At 43.8% G+C, this 16,688-nt stretch overlaps 1 protein-coding gene across 2 annotated transcripts in view; it reads left to right on the top strand.

Annotated features, from left to right (window-relative positions):
- The window catches only part of LOC115151538 (lysine-specific demethylase 4B), an 85,049-nt gene that overhangs the window by 10,115 nt on the left and 58,246 nt on the right, over nucleotides 1-16,688 (top strand). For both annotated transcript variants that reach the window (XM_029695562.1, XM_029695561.1), the window contains exons 5-7: nucleotides 505-698; nucleotides 13,908-13,957; nucleotides 16,311-16,414. In XM_029695562.1, the coding sequence (XP_029551422.1) occupies nucleotides 505-698; nucleotides 13,908-13,957; nucleotides 16,311-16,414 (348 nt within the window). The remainder of the gene's footprint in view (nucleotides 1-504; nucleotides 699-13,907; nucleotides 13,958-16,310; nucleotides 16,415-16,688) is intronic.

Genomic DNA, 16,688 nt, shown 5'->3' with positions numbered 1-16,688 from the left:
GCAAAAAATTCTAAACCTTTTATTGCTTTGTCATTATGGGGTATTGTGTGTGTGTAGATGGAGGACATTTTGAATTTAATCAATTTTAGAGTAAGGCTGTAACGTAACCAAATTTGGAAAAAGGGAAGTGGTCTGAATACTTTACGAATGCACTGTAGTTACAAATTGTGTGGAATTCCTTAGTACTAAATACCCGACAGTAACACCTGTTGAGAAGTTTTAATAAAAAAATACCAGCTGAAATATCATGTCTTTTTGTGATGTGGCCTTGATACCATCTGGTGGTGAACATGTATTACTACATGGCCTTGAACATCAATGGCAATCTTAGTCCTCCATAGTAATATAGCTACGTTATTCACTGGTATAAGACTAGCTGAAGTACAATTGTGACAAACAAACGGTTCAACTCCATGTCTATAGGCATGGCTTTTTTCATTCAATTTATTTGGTAAATGTAGCCAATATGCTTTAATTGGGTCACCGTGCTCTGTCTGTTTCCAGGAGATCAGTGAGTGGAACATCGGCCACCTGAACACACTGCTGGACATGGTGGAGCAGGAGTGTGGCATCGTGATCGAGGGGGTGAACACGCCCTACCTGTACTTTGGCATGTGGAAGACCACCTTTGCCTGGCACACAGAGGACATGGATCTCTACAGTATCAACTACCTGCACTTTGGAGAGCCCAAGTCCTGGTCAGTGACTAGATTTGTCTTTTTTAGTTCTTTGCATCTCTGTCTCTCTCACTGTCTGTCTCTCTCTCTCACTGTCTCACTCTCACTGTCTCTGCATCTCTGCTCACTTCAAAATATACATAAAAATACTTCTGTAGGTCATTTAGCACTTGCTTTGGGGGATTTCAACACATTCCTCGTGGTTATCTCTATTTTATGTGACAGCTTTTTGCTGCAATTGCATCTACATAAAGAAATGTCAAGCCGAAATCACTCCTTGATTTCAGGATCTGGACAAGCTTTCGGCAGCAGCTTCTCCTAGCATCTATCATTTACATGTGTAAAGCTGAAAGTGAGTTAAGGAGACTGTCCATGTACTTAAACAGGTGGCTACTGGAGGACGCTCTAGACCGATGTTCACCAACCTTTTTTGAGTCAAGGTCGCTTTCTGAGTCAAAATGCAAACTGAGATCTACCACTACGATTTTATTTTAAAAACATGACTTAAAAACGTGTGTGTGTGTGTAATCTAATTCACATCCAAATTGCAATATTGATCTGTGCAATATCCATATCTCGAGATCCATATTGTGTGCACTATTTTGAAACGCCACTCGGCCGTGAGTAAAGTACAGTTTGATAGTGTTCGCTGTTTGTCGTCTCTCTCCCCCTCTCCTCTTGCAGCCCCGCCCCCTATGTGTATTTTTCTGTGAATATGAGTGTCTGTCCTACAAGCAATTTTAAATTGTCCAGGGCCAACTATCCCATCACTCGTCGCTAGGTAGCAGTAGTGCTCTTCAAACACCTCTCTCTCCGCCGTCGTTTTCTTATTCCTCTTGTAAAACCCCCCCGTCTCCCCATCCCCGTCGAGCCTCTCTATTCCCAAAGCCTTCACTCGGCATCCAGTTCTATTTGTTAACGTTTATGGCTCTCCCAACACTGAATCACATAAAGAGCCTCAATTTGTCAACACATCTCCATTTTCGTCAACCATTTCACTTGGAAGCGAATAGGAAAAGCAGCACTACTGCATAGGCCCTGCAGTATCACACACTCAAGGGGTTCATCCCAATTGGCACCCTATTCCCTATATAGTGCACTACTTTAGACCAGAGCCCTATGGCACCCTATTCCCTATATAGTGCGCTATTTTAGACCAGAGCCCTTTGGGCCCTATATAGGGAACAGGGTGCCATTTGGGCTTAGGCTTAGACTAACAGCCACTCCTGGCTAAATGAGTCGCACGGCGGCAAGGTAATGGTGGTAGATAAGGGTATCGACAGAACGCTAATGGAGGGCGACACTTCGTCAAAGTACCAGTAACGGCGGTGACCTCACCGGGCGATCTTGGTAGGGGTCAGCTAGTATAGGCGTCCGGCGCAGTGCCCGTCATCTTTAAGCTGTGTGCGATGTGAGAGCGCGTGTCTCTCTCCTTCAATCTCTCCATGGTCTCGCTGGGTGACTAATACCCACTCCGCCATCAGAGAAGGATTGATCTCCTCTTGTTATTTTAACCTGTAGGTTTTCACTCCAACCCTGTTCCTGGAGAGCTACCTTCCTGTAGGGTTTCTCTCCAACACTGTTCCTGGAGAGCTACCTTCCTGTAGGGTTTCTCCAACCCTGTTTCTGAAGAGCTACCTTCCTGTAGGGTTTCTCCAACCCTGTTCCTGAAGAGCTACCTTCCTGTAGGGTTTCTCCAACCCTGTTCCTGAAGAGCTACCTTCCTGTAGGGTTTCTCCAACCCTGTTCCCGAAGAGCTACCTTCCTGAAGGGTTTCACTCCAACACTGTTCCTGAAGAGCTACCTTCCTGTAGGGTTTCTCCAACCCTGTTCCTGAAGAGCTATCTTCCTGTAGGTTCTCACTCCAATCCTGTTCCTGAAGAGCTACCTTCCTGTAGGGTTTCTCCAACCCTGTTCCTGAAGAGCTACCTTCCTGAAGGGTTTCTCCAACCCTGTTCCTGAAGAGCTACCTTCCTGTAGGGTTTCTCCAACCCTGTTCCTGAAGAGCTACCTTCCTGTAGGGTTTCTCCAACCCTGTTCCTGAAGAGCTACCTTCCTGTAGGGTTTCTCTCCAACACTGTTCCTGAAGAGCTACCTTCCTGTAGGGTTTCTCTCCAACACTGTTCCTGAAGAGCTACCTTCCTGTAGGTTTTCACTCCAACCCTGTTCCTGAAGAGCTACCTTCCTGTAGGTTCTCACTCCAACCCTAATCTAACACACCTGATTCTAATAATTAGCTGGTTGATGAGCTGAACCAGGTTAGTTACAACTGGGGTTGGAGTGAAAACCTACAGGAGGGTAGCTCTTCAGGAACAGGATTGGAGAGAGAACATACAGGAGGGTTGCTCTCCAGGAACAGGGTTGGAGAGAGAACCCACAGGAGGGTAGCTCTCCAGGAACAGGGTTAAAGAGAGAACCCACAGGAGGGTAGCTCTCCAGGAACAGGGTTGGAGAGAGAACCCACAGGAGGGTAGCTCTCCAGGAACAGGGTTGGAGAGAGAACCTACAGGAGAGTAACTCTCCTGGAACAGGGTTGTAGAGCCTTGGTCTAAGCTATATGTTGTATTAGAGGATAAAAGTCTGCAAATATGACTGTAGTCATACACATAACACATTTCCCCGGAACAAGTGTGTATTTTCCCCCTTCTCCCCTCCATTAGAACTAGAAAACACTCCAGCTGAAACGGGCTTGATTTTTAAAATACTTGTCTTATGATACAGTAGCCTACTAAAGCAAGAGTTTTCATTTGAAGAGATCCTATCCTTATATTGCCGGTGCTGTCATTTGACAAGTAGAAATGGCCATTTATAATGTAGGAAGTAGAGGGAGGTTTTCATGGTGGAATGAGAACAAGGGGCTCTGAACTGAGCCAGTTCACTTGCTGTGCTCATTACTGCACAGGCTTTTCTCTTTCTCTCACTCTGGTGGCTACCTCTCTTTCTTCCCATCCTTTTCTCTCTCTCCTTTCTTGACCTCTTGCTTTCTCTCTCTGTTTTTGATTCTCTCTGTTTGTTGATTTGCTCTGTCCCTTCCTCCTCACTCCCTTGGAGGTCCCCTGCACCATACCTGTTCAGCTCAGAGGGAACCATTCTATTTTTCTTTATTTTCGTCCTCTCATTTAGTGTCTCCCCTCCCGTTGCTTTTAAGCCTCTCACTCAGTGGGTGTCCTGTAGTACCTGCGCTGAGTCGGAGTGTACCAATCAATACCAGCATCACCTGAGCCCTCACTTCCACTCTCCCACCATTCTCCTCTTTTCCTATTTGTCTGTCTCGGCGAGTGTGTGCGTTGCATGTGTGTGCGTTGCATGTGTGTGCGTTGCATTTGTGTGCGTGCGGTGCGTGTGTGTGTGCGGTGCGTGTGTGTGAGCGGTGCGTGTGTGTGAGCGGTGCGTGTGTGTGAGCGGTGCGTGTGTGTGAGCGGTGCGTGTGTGTGAGCGGTGCGCGTGTGTGAGAGCGGTGCGCGTGTGTGTGTGTGTGTGTGAGCGGTGCGCGTGTGTGAGCGGTGTGTGTGAGCGGTGCGCGTGAGCTGTGTGTGTGTGTGAGCGGTGCGCGTGAGCTGTGTGTGTGTGTGAGCGGTGTGTGTGTGAGCGGTGCGTGTGTGTGTGAGCAGTGTGTGAGAGGCGCGTGCGTGTGTGAGCGCGTGTGTTTGTGAACAGTCGGTGGTGCGTGTGTGTGATCAGAACTGTCGTTCTGCCCCTGAGCAAGGCAGTTAACCCACTGTTCCTCGGGCGCCGAAGACGTGGATGTTGATTAAGGCAGCACCCCTCACCTCTGAGGGTTTAAGTTAAAGGCAGATTTCAGTTAAAGGCATTCAGTTGTACAACTGACTAGGTATCCCCCTTTCCCTTTCTCCGTGTCTCTGCTCCCCCTGCAGTGTGATGTCACTAGAATCAGCAGCTCAGCTCGGTGTGTTCTAACCCTGCTCCATCAAGAGCCATGTTCCATTAGCCATCGCTCGACTGCTCCATCAAGAGCCATGTTCCATTAGCCATCAAGAGCCATGTTCCATTAGCCATCAAGAGCCATGTTCCATTAGCCATCAAGACCCATGTTCCATTAGCCATCCTTTAGTTTACTGGCTGTCTTGTTATTTTAGAAATCTGCCTTCATTTTCAGAATGTAGCCATTCCAAAGCCCTAATGCCTGGGCACTTAAACAGAGATGTCCCAAAGAGCACCCTATTCTCTATTCAATGCACTACTTTTGATCTGAGTTGTGGTGTAAAGTAGTGCAATACCTAGGAAATACGGTGTGATTTGAGATGAATCCAGAGCCTCTCCATGGTATAATGGAGTAGGGTTGTCATGCTTCGGTTGCTTCCTTCTTGATTCAGAAGTCTCAAGTCTCCCCCTCAAGATATCTTTCCCTCCCCTATTCTTCTCCCTCTCCCTCTTCTTACATATGCCCCTGTGAGGAAAAGTAATCTTTCCTTGTCACTCGTTAAAAGTACATTTACTCACTTGGATGCACCCCTCAACTCTGTTTAACCGTGAATGTGTGTGTAATGGGGAGAACATTCAAACAGTGTACACACACACACACTTCCTCCCCTTCTTTTTTTTGGAAATTGAATCATTTTCACTTTTGGGGTAATTACAGTCTGTTAAACTGTGTGCAAGGAGCTGCCCCCCCCCCCCCCCCCGTGCAGCCACTATGAAATTAACTCCATTTCCCTCCAACTCTGCTGCCATCTGTCATTACACCCCCCCTATAATCTGTTGTCAGATGTTGTCAGTAAACATCGCCCGGTGGTTTGCAGAGAGTAAGAGCAACTGCTGAAAATGAACATCTTAAAATTGCATTGACTCCGTTTATTATGCAGAGCGAGAGTCCATTATGGATTCATTGTTCACTTAATTTTATAGATTTATCAGGTATTAGATGACGCTTGCTGTTTTTGTGTCTTTTCCGGAAGGAAAGAGATGTCAGTGCTACAGTGTTGTTGCATTTGAAGTGTTTAATGAATGAATACAATTGGCAATAGTTATAATTGCCTAATCAATTATATTGATGTCAATGGATGTTTTCCATCCGCTTGCATTATGAATCTGAAACCTTTTTAGAAGGCCTTGACAGGTACGTTTCCCAAAGATGACATAAAGAACCTTAATGCCAAAAGAGGATATCTTGGTAGGCCATTGACGAATGATCATCTTAAAGTTAAAATGGTTATGTTTTTTGGCGGGAAACTCGACCAAGAGCCGGAGAGAATAGAGATGATATGACCAGTCGTGTGTGTGTGTGTGTGTGTGTGTGTTTGAGCTACATCTTGAAGACTGCGTTGACACACAACACCACAAGCCTATGTGTTGCAGATCAATTGGCTTGGCTGTGTAGATCAGCAAAACCTAGATCAGCAATCCTTAGACGTCAAAACCCAGATGAATTGAGCAGCCGTGAACAACCATATTAAAATTCTGATGTACTGTGACTCATTTAGAGTTTATTAAATGTTTTGATTACTTTGGTTCCCTTGGTAACCCTGCTGTGTCATAGGTTAGTTTAGGGTCAAATTCCAAATGTCGCTTACACAATTCTATATGCCCTTACCATATTCTCCTTACTCTAAGCCATTCACAAGTACCCCATTTTTTAAAAAATGTAACCTTTATTTAACTAGGCAAGTCAGTGAAGAACATTCTTATTTACAATGACGGCCTACACCGGCCAAACCCGGACGACACTGGGCCAATTGTGCGCTGCCCGATGGGACTCCCAATCACAGCCAGATGTGATGCAGCCTGGATTCGAACCAGAGACTGCATTGACGCCTCTTGCACTGAGATGCAGTGCCTTAGTGGCGCAGCGGTCTAAGTATGTAACTAGCATCTCAGAATAGGATGGCTGATCTAGGATCAGGTCCCCCCCCTTTCCATTCAATCTTATTAATTTTGATCTAAAAGGCGAAACTGATCGTCAGTCAGCACTCAGTTTTACACGCTGGATACATACGGCCCTGGTCACCATGACAAAATCGCATTTGCTGCTATGCCAATAGAGCTGGTAGTTCAAGTCTAATTTTACGCTGAATACAACAGGTGTAGACTTTAAAATGCTTAATTACGAACCCTTTCCCAACAATACTGAGTTAAAAAGTAAGAAAACAATATCAAAAAAGGAAACGGTAACACAATTAAACAACAACGAGACTACATACACAAGGAGTAACGGTGCAGAGTCAATGTGCAGGGGTACGAGGTAGTTGAGGCAATATGTGGGGGGGGGGGGTAAAGTGACTAGGCCATCAGGATAAATAATAAACAGAGTAGCAGCAGCGTATAGGAAGCGTGTGATGGAACTGTGTCAGCGTATGTTGTGTCTTCAGAAAGTATTCACACCCCTTTGACTTTTTCCACATTTTGTTGTGTTACAGCCTGAATTGTTTTTATTGATTAAATGTAGATGTTTTGTCACTGGCCTACACACAATACCCCATAATGTCAAAGTGGAATTATTTTTGTAATTTCTTTTGAGTCAAGTATTCAACCCCTTTGTTATGGCAAGCCTAAATACGTTCAGGAGTAAACATGTGCTTAACAAGTCACCTAATATATTGCATGGACTCACTGTGTGCAATAACATTGTTTAACATGATTTTTTTTAATGACTACCTCATCCCTGTACCCCACACATACAATTGTCTGTAAGGTTCCTCAGTCGAGCGGTGAATTTCAAACACAGATTTAACCACAAAGACCAGGGAGGTTTTCCATTGCCTTGCAAAGAGGGGTGCCTATTGGTAGATGGGTAAAAATATTAAAAGCAGACATTGAATATCCCTTTGAGCACGGTGAAGTTATTCATTACACTTTGGATGGTGTATCAATACACCCAGTCACAACAAAGCTACAGGCGTCCTTCCTAACTCCGTTGCCGGAGAGGAAGGAAACCGCTCAGGGATTTCAGCATGAGGACAAGGGTGACTTTAAACCAGTTACAGAGTTTAATGGCTGTGATAGGAGAGAACTGAGGATGGATTAACAACATTGTAGTTCCTCCACAATACTAACCTAAATGACAGAGTGAAAAGAAGGAAGCCTGTACAGAATACACATTTCAAAACATGCATCCTGTTTGCAACAAGGCACCAATGTAATACTGCAAAATAATATGGCAGAACAATTCACTTTTTGTCCTGAATACAAAGTATTATGTTGGGACAAATCCAACAGTACACATCACTGAGTATCACTTTCCATATTTTCAAGCATAGTGGTGGCTGCATCATGTTATGGGGATGCTTGTAATCGTTGAGGATTAAAAAGGAAAGTTGCTTACCAAGAAGACAGTGAATGTTCCTGAGTGGCCGATTTTACAGTTTTGACTTAAATCTGCCGGAAAATCTAGGGCAAGACATGAAAATGGTTGTCTAGCAATGCACAATCCAGATGTGGAAAGCTCTTAGAGACTTACCCAGAAAGACTCACTGTTATCGCTGCTAAATGTTCTTCTACAAAGTATTGACTCAGGGTTGTGAATACTTATGTAAATGAGATTTCTGTGTTTAATTATTAATACATTTCTAAAAACATATTTTCATTTTGTCATTATTGGATATTGTGTGTAGATGAAATAATTGTAATACATTTTGAATTCAGGTATGAGTACTTTCTGAAGGCACTGTATGTGTGTGTTGGAGTGTCAATGTAGTATTGATGCACGGGTTGACTAATAACCTGCAGTGCCCGCGGTTTTGCAACACTCACTACAGAGTTCCAAACTGCCTCTGAAAGCAACATCAGCACACAAACTGTTTGTCAGGAGCTTCATGAAATGGGTTTTCTTGGACGAGCAGCCGCACACAAGCCTAAGATCACCGTGCGCAATGCCAAGCGTTGGCTGGAGTGGTATAAAGTTGGCCGCCATTGGGCATCTGGAGCAGTGGTAACGCGTTCTCTGGAGTGATGAATCAGGTTTGGCAGATGTCAGGACACCGCTACCTGCCCCAGTTAATAGTGCCAACTGTAAAGTTTGGTGGAGGAGGAATAATGGTCTGGGGATGTTTTTCATGATTCGGGCAAAGCCCCTTAGTTCCAGTGAAGGGAAATCTTAATGCTACAGCCTACAATGACATTCTAGATGATTCTATGCTTCCAACTTTGTGGCAACAGTTTGGGGAAGGCCCTTTCCTGTTTCAGCATGACAATGCTCCCTTGCACAAAGCGAGGTCCATACAGAAATGGTTTGTCGAGATCAGTGTGGTAGAACTTGACTGGCCTGCACAGAGCCCTGACCTCAACCCCACTGAACACCTTTGGGATGAATTGGAACGCCGACTGCGAGCCAGGCCTAATCGCCCAACGTCAGTGCTAGACCTCACTAATGCTAAGCAAGTGCCCACAGAAATACTCCAACAACAAGTGGAAAGCCTTCCCAGAAGAGTGGAGGCTGTTATAGCAGCAAAGGCAGGACCAAATCCATATTAATGCCCATGATTTTGAAAATGTTTGACGAGCAGGTGTCCACATACTTTTGTATTTATATTTTATTTTTATTTTTTATTTCACCTTTTATTTGACCAGGTAGGCTAGTTGAGAACAAGTTCTCATTTACAACTGCGACCTGGCCAAGAATAAAGCAAAGCAGTTTGACACATACAACAACACAGTTACACATGGAATAAACAAACATATAGTCAATAATACAGTCGAAAAAAATCTATATACACTGTGTGCAAATGAGGTGAGATAAGGGAGGTAAGGCAATAAATAGGCCATGGTGGCGAAGTAATTACAATACAGCAATTAAACACTCAAGTGATTGATGTGCAGAAGATGAATATGCAAGTAGAGATACTGGGGTGCAAATGAGCAAGATAAATAAATACAGTATGGGGATGAGGTAGGTAGATAGATAGATGGGCTGTTTACAGATGGGCTATGTACAGGTGCAATGATCTGTGAACTGCTCTGACAGCTGGTGCTTAAAGCTAGTGAGGGAGATATGAGTCTCCAGCTTCAGTGATTTTTGCAGTTTGTTCCAGTCATTGGCAGCAGAGAACTGGATGGAAAGGCGGCCAAAGAAGGAATTGGCTTTGGTGGTGACTAGTGAGATATAACTGCTGGAGTTCGTGCTACGGCTGGGTGCTGCTATGGTGACCAGTGAGCTGAGATAAGGCGGGGCTTTACCTAGCAGAGACTTGTAGATGACCTGGAGCCAGTGGGTTTGGCGTGAATATGAATAAAGGGCAGCCAACGAGAGCATACAGGTCGCAATGGTGGGTAGTATATGGGGCTTTGGTGAAAAAACGGATGGCACTGTGATAGACTGCATCCAATTTGTTGAGTAGAGTGTTGGAGGCTATTTTGTAAATGACATCGCCGAAGTCGAGGATCGGTAGGATGATCAGTTTTACGAGGGTATGTTTGGCAGCATGAGAGAAGGATGCTTTGTTGCTAAATAGGAAGCCGATTCTAGATTTAATTTTGGATTGTAGATGCTTAGTGTGAGTCTGGAAGGAGAGTTTATAGTCTAACCAGACACCTAGGTATTTGTAGTTGTCCACATATTCCAAGTCCGAACCGTCCAGAGTAGTGATGCTGGACGGGCAGGCAGGTGCGGGCAGCGATCGGTTGAATACCATGTATTTAGTTTTACTTGCATTAAAGAGTGGTTGGAGGCCACAGAAGGAGAGTTGTATGGCATTGAAGTTTGTCTGGAGGTTAGTTAACACAGTGTCCAAAGAAGGGCCCGAAGTATACAGAATGGTGTCGTCTGCGTAGAGATGGATCAGAGAATCACCAGCAGCAAGAGCGACATCATTGATATATATAGAGAAGAGTCGGCCCGAGAATTGAACCCTGTGGCACCCCCATAGAGACTGCCAGAGGTCCAGACATCAGGCCCTCCGATTTGACGCACTGAACTCTATCAGAGAAGTAGTTGGTGAACAAGGCGAGGCAGTCATTTGAGAAACCAAGGCTGTTTAGTCTGCCGATAAGAATGTGATAATTGACAGAGTCGAAAGCCTTGGCCAGGACGATGAATACAGCTGCACAGTATTGTCTCTTATAGATGGCGGTTATGATATCGTTTAGGTCCTTGAGCGTGGCTGAGGTGCGCCCATGACCAGCTCTGAAACCAGATTGCATAGTGGAGAAGGGACGGTGGGATTCGAAATGGTCGGTAGTCTGTTTGTTAACTTGGCTTTCGAAGACCTTAGAAAGGCAGGGTAGGATAGATATAGGTCTGTAGCAGTTTGGGTCTAGAGTGTCTCCCCCTTTGAAGAGGGGGATGATCGATACGAAAGAGAGGTTGAACAGGCTAGTAATAGGGGTTGCAACAATTTCGGCAGATAATTTTAGAAAGAGAGGGTCCAGATTGTCTAGCCCGGCTGATTTGTAGGGGTCCAGATATTGCAGCTCTTTCAGAACATCAGCTATCTGGATTTGGGTGAAGGAGAAATGGGGGAGAATTGGGCAAGTTGCTGTGGGGGGTGCAGGGCTGTTGACCGGGGTAGGGGTAGCCAAGTGGAAATCATGGCCAGCTGTAGAAAAATGCTTATTGAAATTCTCAATTATAGTGGATTTATCGGTGGTGACAGTATTTCCGAGCCTCAGTGCAGTGGGCAGCTGGGAGGAGGTGCTCTTATTCTCCATGGACTTTAGTGTCCCAGAACTTTTTTGAGTTTGTGCTACAGGATGCAAATTTCTGTTTGAAAAAGCTAGCCTTAGCTTTCCTAACTGCCTGTGTATATTGGTTCCTAACTTCCCTGAAAAGTTGCATATCACGGGGGCTATTCAATGCTAATGCAGTACGCCACAGGATGTTTTTGTGCTGGTCAAGGGCGGTCAGGTCTGGAGTGAACCAAGGACTATATCTGTTTTTTTTAATGGAGCATGCTTATTTAAGATGGTGAGGAAGGCACTTTTAAAGAATAACCAGGCATCCTCTACTGACGGGATGAGGTCAATATCCTTCCAGAATACCCCGGCCAGGTCGATAATTCGTGTGAGATTGAGGGCATCAAGCTTAGATTGTAGGATGGCCGGATTGTTAAGTATGTCCCAGTTTAGGTCACCTAGCAGCACGAGCTCTGAAGATAGATGGGAGACAATCTATTCACATATGATGTCCAGGTCACAGCTGGCGGCAGAAGGTGGTCTATAGCAAGCAGCAACGGTGAGAGACTTGTTTCTGGAAAGGTGGATTTTTAAAAGTAGAAGTTTGAATTGTTTGGGTCCGGACCTGGATAGTAGCCTGCAGAGTTCTGTCTTATCTCTGCAGTAGATTGCAACTCCGCTCCCTTTGGCAGTTCTATCTTGGCGGGAAATGTTATAGTTAGGGATGGAAATTTCTGGGTTTTTGGTGGCCTTCCTAAGCCAGGATTCAGACACGGCTAAGACATCCGGGTTGGCAGAGTGTGCTAAAGCAGTGAATAAAACAAACTTATCTTGATTATTTATATATTTTTTTAGAAATTACTCTAAGCTTTGTTGCACAATTAAAGGTCAACACACCACATTTCAAACAGTCACGAATAATCTAATGAATTCATGGCTTGTAAAATTCATACTTGGTGTAAATGCAAGTCTTTCACAACTATAAGACCCACTAATAATAACATTTTTTTTCATCAAAATAGTTGAACCTGGATTTGTTGTTGTTGCAATAATCACTAATCTGGCTTTCAAGTCAGTCTATGAAAATGCCCTTTTTGTTACAAATTTAACCAAAACCATGAACATTACAGATAATTAGACTATCCCTCTGCATATTTTCATATCAAGCCCGTCTCAAAATACAACACTGCCCCTTTAAGACACAAGGTTTTTACAGGACTGGCTTTTCAAAGATATCTTAAAATGTAGCCTACATGTTTTGTGCTCTTTTAGGAAGCAGTAACTCCCCATTTGCTGACCTATTCTTATCTTTAACTGGGCTAGTAACTCGCTAACTAGCAAATAATATCAACAAATGTGCACACGTGTGGCTATGTGCCCTGATCTGAAAAGTGTATTCACTTGCGGCTGATTTGAAAGACTGCTTGTTGGCTACCCCCACCAATAGAATTCTACTGCATTGCGCTCTGGCTCTGCCTTCATAAAAATCACAGGCTGTCTGGCAAAGTTGGATTTGTTTTGGTTTGTTGCATTGAAAATGGGCGGATATAATGTTAATTCGATCACAGAAAAAACATTGATATACAGTGCATTCGGAAAGTATTCAGACCCCTTCCCTTTTTCCACATTTTGTTACGTTACAGCCTTATTCTAAAACGTATTAAATAAAAAAATACTCATCAATCTACACACAATACCCTATAATGACAAAGCAAAAATATTCAAAACAGAAATACCTTATTTATATACAGTACCAGTCAAAAGTTTTATATATTGCAGTACCAGTCAAAAGTTTTAGAACACCTACTCATTCCAGGGTTTTTCTTTATTTTTACCATTTTCTACAAAGTAGAATAATAATGAGGATATCAAAACTATGAAATAACACATGGAATCATGTAGTACTACATAACTCCATGTGTGTTTATCGTTTTGATATCTTCTATTATTCTACAATGTAGAAAATGGTAAAAATAAAGAAAAACCCTGGAATGAGTAGGTGTTCTAAAACTTTTGACTGGTACTGCAATATATAACACACACACACACACACACACCACACAGAGAGATTGTAATATTGAGACAAACCTGCAAGTTGGCCTTCTTCTTTACCTCCAACTAATGATCATGCACACCCCTCTCCGCCCACCTGATGGCAGTCTTAACACAGCTGCACTCCGTCACCATAGACTCCATAATCTGTCTTTCTATTCTGATCACAGACAAGCTTTTGGCCAGAGGGAGGTTGAGGTGCAGATTTTGTACATGGTGCGTCATACAGAGGTCTCTGAGGGGTTAAGCTTTCTCTAAACTGTAGTAAATAATTGTTGTAATAACAAATGCAATAAAAGCTCTGGCTTTCTAATGCGGACAGAGAGGGAGAGATTTACTCTTCTCTCTTTCCCTTGTTTTCTGATGATTTCATTTGGAATGGAGAAAGAGCACTACAAAGACAACTACAAAGTCCTCGTCATTTGATTTCTCAAAGATGGTCTGATGAATTACCTTTTCATGTTTGGAATATTAGCCCAGTTAATTGTGTGTGTGTGTAATGAGGACTTTGACCAGAGTACTAAGCATTTAGATCCCTAAACGGTCATTTCTCCTTCTCTCTTCTTTAGTCCCCTTCACCCACTTAATGTTCTCTTTCTCTTTCCCTCCATTCAGGTATGCCATCCCACCTGAGCACGGGAAAAGGCTGGAGAGGCTGGCTCAAGGTAAGACTACTCCAGATCCTCATGCACACTTAGGCTGACCATGTTTTACTACATACCGTCACGGAACGGTTTCAGTTTTTACTTTACATTCTATAATGGTATTTTAGTGTTTGGTTTGCTAAATGTGATACGCTACTCCGCCGTGTGTGGAGTCCGTTTATTTAGTTTACTCTGCTATTTCCAATGCCGCTTTTCACACAGACCGAGGCCTTCCCCCTGTCACTCAAGGAGCACAGTTTTTGTTGCTCGACCATGAGACAACTTGCATTCAGTCTGCATGGTCAATGCAGCACATGCTAAAAATGCTGATTTCCACTTTGCTTCTTAATATAAATCCACAAGCGTTCTATAATTATGCTATTAGTTTGTATCTTACTGTCTGCAAACAGCTAGTTTGTCTTTTCTAAGCAAGTTGTGGCTAAAATAAATAGTTTTAGTAGCTAATAGCTATGTTGGCTCTGAGTCAGCACAAACATAGCTAGCTAATGCAGCCTGATACCATTAATGGTGTAGACCTAAATCGGTGTGTTTGTGCAACAGTGTCTTCTAAATCAAAGAGGAATAGTGAAGCATGAATATGTTAGCTGCATGCAATAGCTAACAGAACATTAATGTAGCCAAAGGTTATAGGGTCCCCTAGGAAACGCTGACCAACCCTTTGGTTCCAACCCTGTCACAATAACTCCTGCCTGGCTTTTTCTTTCATTGTCATGTCAAACAACACTGTGTTCAAAGTGCCTACTATCATATACTAATAATAATCTCTCTACATCTATGATTCCAACAGTTCACCCAAGTTTTTATCTAAATTGCAAGTCATATTGCAGTTATTGATGAAAAAAAAATAAAGCTTAGATTATTTTGCCCACATCATGCAGCTCTAAGTGGCAGTGTGGAAATGATCTCAAATGAGTGCAGGGAATGCATAAATGTATTATTTTTGGTTAAAGTTTGATTGAACAGTATAAAACAATCAGAATGGAGAAAGACCCATTTGAAATCGCTTAGAAAAATCACTTAGGAGAGAGAACTTCATCTCAAACTCAAAGGACAAAATGAAGCTTAAAGTTAATATTGCCCTGGGGAGAGTTTCACACTGCCAGCTGCATTTTAATGGGGATTAATACGCGGGCTCTGCCAGCACATTATTCACCTTTATCAGCTCACGCAGCAGCCGCCAGAGAAAGAGCCTCTTTGAGACCAACAGGCTCTGAAACAATGCAATGAAAATGAAGTTTGAAATGGGCCTCGATTATACTGTCAGTTACATTAAAGTTTAACTGGGCAAACGGTCTCCCGTTCTTTGAGGCATGGCACAGACGGCTCGTCAGAGGTGTGAGAGAGCGAGAGATGGAGAAACAGATCTATTTCCCTCTTTTCTAGTGAGTTGAAGGCCTCAGACACTAATGATATACGAGAGACGCTGGTTTGTTTTTGAAGAGGAGGCTCTGGTTTTTGAGGCTCTGGCCGTGAAATGAATTGTCGTCCTCTGAAGAGGGGCGATAAAGAAAGGGAAGAAAGAGGTGAGGGTTTTGCACATGATTGAGATTAGTTTTTGTTCAGGCGACAGCCACCTCTCGCCCTGAGAAGTCTGTGTAGAAAAGGCGACATAAATGGGCCGTAGAAGTCTTAAAAAAAGACAAAGAAAATGAAATGGTATGATGCAGAAAATAACTGCCCACTCGCATGCTTTCACAAGTTAAAAAAGACAATGGTGTCATGACACAGCTCGCACAAGCTCTCAAGTACTTTATATGATATCACCACGCACCATTTGACACTGGTCGGCGGAGGTATGTTCCTATGTGTCAACAAAAGTTTCTCACTCTTCAATTTGGCTTGCCGTGCAGCTTGGCCCGGTGACCCGTTGGCGGTGACCCGGGGTCCGGCACGAAGGGAGGGATTGTGGGACCAAGGAAATTATGATAATTAAAGACTTTCTGGGCGTGCACTGCATGTTGCTCAGAGCGCTGTGACCCCCACGTTTTCCGTCTGACCGAGGGGAGAGCTCTTTACTGATAACCCCCAACCACCAATTATATCTCCCATTTGGGTGGAGAGCGTAAGCCTGTCCTGCAATGTCTCTGTCTGTAAGAAGCCAAACCTCCCTCCTGTGGCTTATTCACTCCCCGGGAGTGGGGTTATATGGTCGTCATAAGCAGGAAGCCAATGACAAAATTATAGTGTGTTTTGAGGTTTTAAATGTTAGAATTTCCCTTGGGAAACATGCCACATTTCACGATTTCACATGCAGAACATGTTTCACTAGTATGGATGCCACAACAGGTGGATTCAGGCAATGGGAGGCAATTTAGTGATGTGGTATTTTTGTGTGTTGTTCCCCCACCTGCAGGTTTCTTCCCAGGCAGTTCCCAGGGCTGTGATGCCTTTCTCCGCCACAAGATGACTCTCATCTCCCCGTCCATACTGAAGAAGTACAGCATCCCCTTCGACAGGGTAGGTAGTAGAACGAGCTGTGGCAGGAAGAGCGGGGTGGTGGCTGAGGTCTGGAGCCAGGGGGGCCTGAGGTCTGGAGAAAGCCTGCGTCCGTTTTTATAAAACATCTCAGTATTACGGGTGTGAACGTTAAAACTTTTAAATGAAATTGGGATCCTTAACGTTAAGAAAAATATTTTATTTTTAGGGGTAATACATAAAGTAAACCTCATAGCGGGTTAAGTTGGACAACAACTAAGAGCATTCAAACGTGAAGCTGAACTTATCAGTTGTT

This window comes from Salmo trutta, chromosome 17 (assembly GCF_901001165.1).
Source record: "Salmo trutta chromosome 17, fSalTru1.1, whole genome shotgun sequence".
NCBI classification, from domain to species: Eukaryota; Metazoa; Chordata; class Actinopteri; order Salmoniformes; family Salmonidae; genus Salmo; species Salmo trutta.
This window is presented reverse-complemented; position numbering and strand designations above follow the sequence as displayed.